Source organism: Bacillus rossius, chromosome 7, assembly GCF_032445375.1.
Source record: "Bacillus rossius redtenbacheri isolate Brsri chromosome 7, Brsri_v3, whole genome shotgun sequence".
Taxonomy (NCBI): Eukaryota; Metazoa; Arthropoda; class Insecta; order Phasmatodea; family Bacillidae; genus Bacillus; species Bacillus rossius.
In genome coordinates, this window is record NC_086335.1 from 55,842,639 (window position 1) to 55,851,948 (window position 9,310).

General features: G+C 39.5%; 1 protein-coding gene across 2 annotated transcripts; it reads left to right on the forward strand.

Moving 5' to 3' along the window:
- Positions 1 to 465: 465 nt before the first annotated feature.
- On the forward strand, positions 466 to 9,132 carry LOC134534073 (tetratricopeptide repeat protein 36). 2 transcript variants are annotated; one of them, XM_063372084.1, is made up of 3 exons: positions 466 to 789; positions 4,543 to 4,731; positions 6,415 to 6,600. In XM_063372084.1, the coding sequence occupies exons 1-3, from the start codon at positions 687 to 689 to the stop codon at positions 6,570 to 6,572; spliced, it is 450 nt and encodes a 149-aa protein (XP_063228154.1). In that variant the 5' UTR covers positions 466 to 686; the 3' UTR covers positions 6,573 to 6,600. The 2 variants fall into 2 exon arrangements, with proteins under 2 accessions (XP_063228154.1, XP_063228153.1); XM_063372083.1 differs by lacking the exon at positions 6,415 to 6,600 and adding an exon at positions 6,612 to 9,132 and having other exon boundaries at positions 467 to 789.
- Positions 9,133 to 9,310: the final 178 nt, after the last annotated feature.

The following is a 9,310-nucleotide window of genomic DNA, read 5'->3' on the forward strand; positions in this document are numbered from 1 at the left end:
CAAAACCACGTGAAGTTGTTTACGAACACTGTTGTCAAAACGAAAGTGGTACTACTTTTGAGAATTGTCAAATTTAAGACAAGTTACATGTCAGACTATTATGAGCGTATCCAGCTCAAAAAGGAAAGGGGGAGGAAAAATATTTTCGGATTTCAAACTAATGGGTGAGGAGGGTCAATTGTGCCATACTATAATAAAAGGAAGAACATAATAATTGAACAATAGTTTGTGAATATTAGTTACACATTTTTGAACTACAGCTCATTGCTCTTCGTTTTATTGTTATAATTTTTTTCCACTTCAGCCACTTGCCACTCATACCTGGATACGCCCTTGCATACATAAAATATTTTGCCGTTATGCGTTATTAGCTTATAAATGTGAACTATTTCCAATCTCACAACCGTCCCTGCGTTGTTCTCATAAATTCGTCAGTAACAATTACTTCAAAACGATTTTTTTTTTCCTTGTAGTGGTACTGCCCCGGCGAGATGTTAACACTCGCAACCAGTCGGGCGAGTTTGATGTTTACCCACTTTACGTGTGATGACGCAACAAACCAGCTAGAGTTAATTTTTTTCCGTCGCCCTTGATAGCCGTGTTTTGAATTAATTCCACTTCTACATGTGGTTCTGCCCACCAGTGCAGACTGTTCCTTGTGCACAAGTAGAACTTTTCTGAAGAAAATGGCCAGCGAACACGACAGAGCTGTGCTTAACTGCATCTTCAACCCTCTTCTGCCAATCGGGGAGAACGCATACGACGAGGATTTGCCTGCTGATCTTACAGGTATGTTAAATGGTTTGTGATGATAACTGCGGTGTTATAGTGTCATCCGGACGTCTTAAGAGCTGTATGGAAACACTTTGCTTGAAACGGATCGGCAGAACCAAATAGGTAGAGCCCCACGACACAAACTGTTCTAAAATCATCAGTACTTGTAATGACCTCGGTGCGTACAACTACGTATCTCCCCGAACATTTCACTATCGCGCCTGCTGCTTCCACGGAAACGTAACTATTGGCAACCAATGAGATTGCATTTCAAGGTTACGAAGTACTAATTTTATATATAAAAATACTTCGATAAAGTACAGGCAGGATTGAAGATAGACAAGTACTACGGACAACAACGACGAGAGCACTGACGAACACAGGTGATTTCCAATGAGAACAGTTGCGGCGTTTCGAGAACTGACATCTGTTGCCGTCATCAGACACAGACTGTTACACAGTTGCTGCGTTGTCCAGGTTAGTTGTCTGCCTGCATTTAATCTTGTCTCGTCGTTGTTAGCCCATTGTGTTCTAATGTGTTTTTTTTTTTTTTTCATGAATAAGTTCCTTCAACGAACTCTTGTGCTGCATGATAGTTATAGTACACTCCCGATTATCCGCGAAATTAAGTGGCAGGGCTACCGCGGATAGTGAAAATCGCGGATAATCGCAAAAGAGCCGAAAATGGGAAACTAATTGGAAACATTAATTTCAACTTAAAAATCTAAACATTTATGTACAGTAAAAGTTACAATTAAAGTACAAATTTTTTAATGATGCTAAAATTTTAGTATTTTACTGAGTAATTAACATACAATACATTTCAGTAATGTAAACATAAAAGTGTTCAACCATACGACTAGAAACAAAGTGCGACAGAGACAATAATATCGACGCATGCCAGCTTACTGAGTGAGTTCCGAGAAGGCCTGTGGCGTTTTACTGTACACTCACTGCACACAATACACTCGTCAGTAGAGTTCAAATTTGCTCACTTGTAATGAAATGCAGATTTACATATGTGCTGTATTTTTTCGTAGCATGCGTGGATAATCCGCACCGCCGATCATCCGCCCGCAGATAATAGGGAGTTTACTATGTTGAAATTTTTTTGTCCGTGCTGTGGTTGTGATGTCCATAATATTTGTTTAGTTTCATCGTTGGTCCCGTTTGTCCGACATCAGTTGATTAAGTCTTTTTTCTGTGAATTTTTTTCATGTTTTTCTTAATTTTTTATTTTCGGAATTTTTTCATGAGACAGTGCAAAAAAAAAACATTAAATAAACGTTTTCGTTTCAATCCATATTTATATCCTAATACCCCGTACGTTTCGGTCTGATTGTATGTGTGTTAGTGAGGCGGGATGATAAACGCGACGTACCTACGCTGGTATTTATAGCGCGGTATAGCCTCTAAGCGCAAGGTTCTGAACTGGCGCGCAGTCTTCTCGTCACAAAATAACTGTGAAATTTGAGCGGTGACCTTAACAGTATATGGCGGAGAAATGAAGATAAAAGTGTAATGCAAGACCGTAAAAAGTGCTTTCAAGAATCTGTACTGGTTGTTTTACGCCTAAAAAATACTCTGAAAGCACGCATTTTAGCCATATTAACTGTTCTAAGAATACAGTTTAAATACTTAATCCGAAATCGAACGGAATTTTCGGCCCTCAGCGAACTCTTAAATGTTTTACGTGAGCAGACCTCACTCGGATATGTTGAGTAGTTTTGAAATCACGTTGTTTATGCTGAAGCTCTGCGCACCGTGTGTGTGCCCGGGTAGGTGGAGCGTGTCCGTCCCCTTCCCTCTCCCAAGGTGGGCGTGGCTTTTGATTGCTCAAGAGCTAGAACGAACTGGACTCCTTTACAAGTGTTTTGGTGTCGAAAATAGGATACCACCTAGTTGTTGAATTTTGAGAACGTTTTTATGCATGATTTTATCCAAATATTAGGATGAAATAGGTTTTTTTTTTTTTTTTTTTTTTTTTGCAAATACAATTCGCTGGAAACAAACTTAAGGGTACGCAAGGGTCACATTTACAGTTATGGGCTATAGCCACTGAAGGTACAGTGTTTCGATATATTATTTTTTTAAGTTTACCTACTTAAAATATTGTGTTGAGGGCCATATTTTTTTTTCCAAGCAGACGCAACCGTCATTATATCGCCGGGACATCAGTCATCGAACTAGAACTCACGAACGTGCCGCGGAACGTATCAGCAGCGGGACTGACCGAGCACACGCGTGTTACCACGAATTAGTCTCGGACGTGTGCTACGTACAGACGGACTGGCATGTGATGTGGTTTAGGACGTGGGTATGCCAGAGTTGTGACGGAGCCTGCCAGCTGCCACGTCGCACGTCTGGAGCCTTCGACCGCGGGAAGCCTAAGGCCCGGTGCACACATGGGGACATTGTCCGCGCGGCGCCGCTGCGGCTCAGCAACGTTGCCGCAGAAACACATTCACACAGTACGGACAAATACCGCAGTCTGAACGATGCCGACTAACGAGATGGATTTGTACAAATGTAAACCGATATTCTTTGTGTACCTTTTTCGTTAAACGATTCGCAAAATTTACGGCACATGTTGATCCACGCACTTCTTTTTTTTTTTTTATTACGGTCATGGCATTCTTCAACGACTACGTTCCATATCTCTGGGTAACTTTTAACTTCTGCGATGAAGTTCAACATCTAATATGTCTTCAAATTCACGTGATGCTGCCATCTCACTTTGCGGCAATCGACCGCACGTGTGCACTGCTCGATTGACAACAATGTACTAAGGAACGTAGTTGTACGTGCGGTGCCGCAGCTGTGTGTGCTTTATTTCTTATCAGTCAAGACTTCCGAGAACGCATCTCCGGCGCCGCAGCGGCACCGCACGGACAATGTCCGCAAGTGTGCTCCGGGCCTTAGGCTTCCGCACGACCGCCCTGCGCCGCATGCTACTGATAACCACGCCATCTTGCGCCCGTACCGTTTTGTTCACGTTCCTGAACCTCGGTTAAACGCATTTGTATCAATATACCTTCCGATGAAACGTGTTATTTAATGGACATTAGTACCTATAGAAAAAATGAATTTGTACTGTGTGCCTTGCTAATTATTGACAAAATTGCATCTCATATGTATGAATCCCTGTTATTAATATTGTTGATTGATTTTTTTTCTGTCATATCACGTATGTGTTTGCGTCAATGTATAGTAGTCATGTTCTGAAAGTACTACACAAAAAAACTAAAGCATATGCATAAAGTAACCTGGTACTTAAGCTGTGTTTACAAGAGAACTTAAACAATGACAGTGGTCACATTAACTATTAAATGTACAACTTATCACTAAATTATACAAAAAATTTGGCTAGAATGAAAATCTGGTAATCTGAAAAGCTGTGATAAAACAGGATATTTACAAACACCTGGGTAACCAATTTCAGGTTTTTCAGGACCTTTAAATTCATTTAATATAAGTTAAGCAAAATTAACATTCCAAATAGATCTACTGTTCACAGTAACATGTAAATTTTTATGTTAAAATGCTGAAAGCTTTGTAGAGAAAATTTTCATGTCATTAAAGTAGTCAGTAAAGAATTATTTACATTTAACATGCAAATATAATTAGTTTATTCAGTTACTGAAATGAGACACAAAAAAAACAAACAATGTAAGTTAGCAAAAGGCTGCTACAAATCAAAGTGATGACATCTGTCAATGCATCAAACTCATTAAAACAAAGCATATCTGTAATCCTTAATGATTACAGATGATGAACCTCAGACACTAGAGTCGAAACAGGCCAAGCAGTTGGAGCTGGAAGGAGTGAAAGCTGCAGAATCTGGAGACGTAGCCATGGCTGTTGGTATATTTACGAGAGCAATAAACACCTGCCCCACCTTGCCATCTTGTTACAACAACAGAGCTCAAGCTTACAGAATCCAAGACAACATAGAAGGTAACGTTATTCTAAAAATACATGCATTTTAAATTATGATTAAACCATTCACTGCAAAATTTTCCCATGGGGTCGTCCATTAATCACGTGATGTTTTTTTAGCAAATTTTTAACCCCCCCTCCCCCCTAGTGATTTGTGGTGAGGTTTCAGACTACCCCCCCCCCCAATAAATCACGTGTATTTTTTTGGTACAAAATATTTTTTTTTTAAATTTAAGAATATTATCTTTAAATATAGGTATAATCTAATTTAATTCTGGAAAATTAAGCACAGTGATAAAAATGTCCAGACACACATTACGGTTGCAGGTTTATTCTCACTGGCATAAAAAATAATAAAGGAAAGGCTTATATGTGATTTACGCATGTATTCGGTGCCAAAATCACAGTCTTACTGGCGACTGGCAAGCCGAGCCGGGTGGTTCATGTTGCGGCGGGCGGGGATATTGTTGCCTGGCTACGGCGAGTCAAGGTCACGCGTCGCTTTTCGGTTTAGTAGAAATCGCGCGAAAAAATAACTACACGTGATATCTCTCTACACCCCCCCTCCCCCCTTGTGATATTTCGTGATTTTTCCCGACAACCCCCCCCCCCCCCCCCTTTAGAGCCTCACGTGATTAATGGACGATCCCCATCCAATTATCATTTTTGTAACAGTTATTCAACAGTTAAATTCACAAGGTTTTTTTTGTACCTAAAGAACCACTGCTGTAGGCCTTTAAACAAAGTATTATTTATACTTGAAACTTGTCAGTTGAGTGGTCCAATCACTAGCCTCCTATCACAGCGATCCAGGTTTGATTACCGGTAGGGTTGCAAGTGAAAAAGAGGCGGACATTCCATGAGCGGGTGTGTTTTCGCGGGGTACTTCCACCCCCCCCCCCCCCCCCCCTCACCAATACACTCCATCAATGCTCCATTGTCATCTCGCCATCCTTCAGCTTTTTAAATGACAGTGATGACAAGATGTTAAACCCGCATTCATTCTTTTTAATCATTTTTGAAACTGTATATCACTCACAAAACCTAAATTTTAATATAAAATTCTCATATTAGAGGTGTACTAATTCAAATGTGTGTTCATTTAAATTGGCCGACATAGCTTTACAGGTGAATAATATGCATTTGCAAATTACAGGCCACCAAAAATCTTAATATTATATGATAATTAAAACTGATATTTAATCACCAAGATAATGAAAAAGATAATAATAAATAAAACACGATTCTGAGAGTTCACGAGCTGTAAATAAAGTAAAAACAGAATTGGGTATGGAAATCACAAAAATTAGATTTCTCAAAACAAAATTTTTTTTTTAGTTCAAAATTTTAAGTGCATTTATTTAGGACCCCCAACTATTTAAATGTTGCTTAATATTCGGTATAGGTAAATAATTGGTTTGGATCTGATCAAGTTTACCCCTAATTATTCCACAGGACATGTTGGTTAGTTCATTTCCTTATCATTCATCACGATAGTTCATCACAAATTGTGTTCACTAAATATTTACCAAGTGTTATCTAATGGCAGTAAAAAGTCACGCAAGTGTTTATATATTTATAATCACATTTAGTAAATATTTGGTAACGGATCTTTTGATAAACAACAAATGTAAATGTAAAAAACCATAATGACAATAGTAAAACTATAGTGACTATAGTAGTATAGTTTGGCCGGTCCAGGCACAGGGTCCAGGGTGTGGTGCCGACCGCCATCTTGGATTGTGACGTCACGGCGGCCATCTTGGATGGTCGTAACGGGACAAGTAGACCTTGACCCCGGCGGCCATATTGGATCCGCCATCTCTAAATCGAGCGCCCCACTCCGACATGGCACATGAGAGCTAGCCAAGCCAACCGAGGCCACGCGTTGCTCCCAGGAGCACTCGCGGACCTGGACAGAGCCGTGTCGCTGAGCGGCGGCGCGGGACGGACCGGCCGCCAGGCCCTGTGCCAGCGGGGCATCGTCCACCGCAAGGAGGGCAGGGAGGAGGCGGCCCGGAGGGACTTCCAGGCAGCCAGCAGGCTCGGCAGTCAGTTCGCCAAGGCACAGCTCGCCCAGTTGAACCCGTACGCTGCCCTTTGCAACAAGATGTTGCACGACGCGTTTCTCAAGCTTCAGTCTGGCGAAGCTTAGCCCTTTGGCAAGTCACTGAATTCAGGGGCGCAACAACTAAATTTTCAAAGGTGGGGACAATATACCTTTTTATAAAGAATCACCGATCTCCTCTATTGAAGCGGGGGGTTTGGGGGTCCTCCCCCGGGAAAATTTGTATTTCAAGGTGGAAAATGGTGCTATTTAAACAGTTTTATTATCTAAAAATTGATTACACAGCACTTTCTTTGCCCCCAATTCAAGGTTTCAGAGGGGGGGCAAAATACCCTTGCCCCCCCCCCCCCCCCCCTTGCTGTTGCGCCCCTGACTGAATAAACCTGTTAATCATGTTCCATATTAACATAGTACTAACTTTTAATCTGAAAATATTTACTCAATTTGTGCACAAAATCCATCTAATGTCTACTATTAAGTAAAATTCCATTTTGAAAGAACTTGTTTAGTACTGAGAATTCTGTTGAGCTTGAATGTAATAATTTTTTTTTTAAATAAACCATTGAAACAATGGTTATATTCTCTTGTGAAAGCAAAGATACTTTCTGGCGATGGCTTTAAAGTTTGAAACATCTCTGTTTATACATCAAACTGAGTGTGAGCATAAAGTGTGGTACAGTAAAAATATTCAAATCATTCCCTGGAAGGTAATTTTTTTTTAGTAACAATAATCTCTTAAGGATAAGGTTAAACAGTTTCATCTGGAAAAAATGATTTCTATTCACTTGCAGAGTATTTCAACTCACAGAAATTAATTTATTCAGAAGCCTGGAAAGCCGGGACCACACTACCACGAATGGGACCACCAAAAACATCTGATGCAAAAAAAAAATTCAAGGTGGTGTTTCGAAGTCAAATTCTCAGGTGAACTGTTAATAAAGAGTGACAAAATGACAGTTGAGAAAAATATAAAAATAGGTTGTTTTGTATTACAGTGTGAATAATTAAAAACTGAATTATTTACATGGCATTATCAATATGAACACACCTCAAATTCTCTCAATTCTTTCCACACTATTTCTTCTCCGTATTTCGCAGCTTATCAACTAATTTTGAATCTGTATAAATTTTCAATGATAAACTTCATCAATCAACAACAAACAAAGGTAAAATTATTAAAAAACATTTTATGGAGACCTTGTTTTATACAATGAAAAGTCTTTAAATCCAACATTCTGCAATCCGGCAACCATCAAACTTCTCATGTTACTGTGTTTTTTTTTTGGATGGATTCCAGCTGTTGACCTTGGTCACCAGTTTGCATTATTGCAGTGCTGGCATTTTTAGTTCCCTCTAAGTTTATTGCCACCTTCAGTTTTCATTTCAGTACAATTTTTCTTAGCACTGAATAGTGTTGCTATGTGGGTTTAATTATCACTTTCCTGTGGACATAACTCAGTGATGAAGAGAAATACTAGCACACGAACAAATTGTTTTACACTTTATCCTTACTTATAACTCCTGCCCTGGCAAGCAAGCTCCTGTTTGTGTTACATCACTGTCATTACATTGTGCCGCTGTGTCTTGAACTCTCCAGCCAGTCAAAGCTCAGACAACACAAATGCATTCCCTGGCAGTTTCTAGGCTGCAGATAAGCAACAGTGAAAAGCTATTGCATCTTTCCTCGGCCAGATCTGCATGCTAGACAAGTCAGCTGACAGAGTGAGACAGTGCTCGGCTTAGCGATACCCACAAATAAATGCTGGCAAAGAGGAGACTGTTTGGCTGGTAAGAGAGGTTTTGCAGCTGTTTGCGACATGCATGCAAGACGTAAGTGGTGAAAGTGTGTTTGGGCACCGCAGTACACAGACAAGGACCAGACTTCAGTCACATAATATTATTCATGTTTCGTTACTTTTTGAATGACCCTTGTATAAATCAATCATAGGTTAATATAAATAATTAGGTTAAGTATTCATACATGAACAAACTTCAGATTGATTTATACGAGGGTCATTCAAAAAGTAACAAAACAAATCGATGTAACTCAAAAACTGTTTAATTAAAATAAAATTTTACTTAATACACTTGTCCCATCGTTCCTTGGCATAATATTCTTTTGGCTGCTTTCGGAGTCACATTTGCACCTGAATTTTGACTTATTTGTTGGAGTTGAATTTTATGCCATGTAGAGCTTAGGGGACCAAACGTGGAAATCTGAGGTGATATTTGGACTGTAAGGAGGGTGTGGAAGAATCTCCCTGTCTAGTTTTTTAATGGATTCTTGCATTATCTGTGCTGTATGCGGCCGTGCAAGTGTCACATTTATTAAATAAATCATTTCTGAGCTACATTGACTTATCTTGTTACTTTTATTGAATGACCCTCATAAAGATTAAGTGTGTAACTAATCAAAATAGTGAAGAAAAATTGTGTAAATATTAGTGTATAAATAAATGTTGAACCAAACAATTGGGCTAGCCTTTGAACCCAATATATTCCACCCAAATCAATTTGTATTTAAATTAA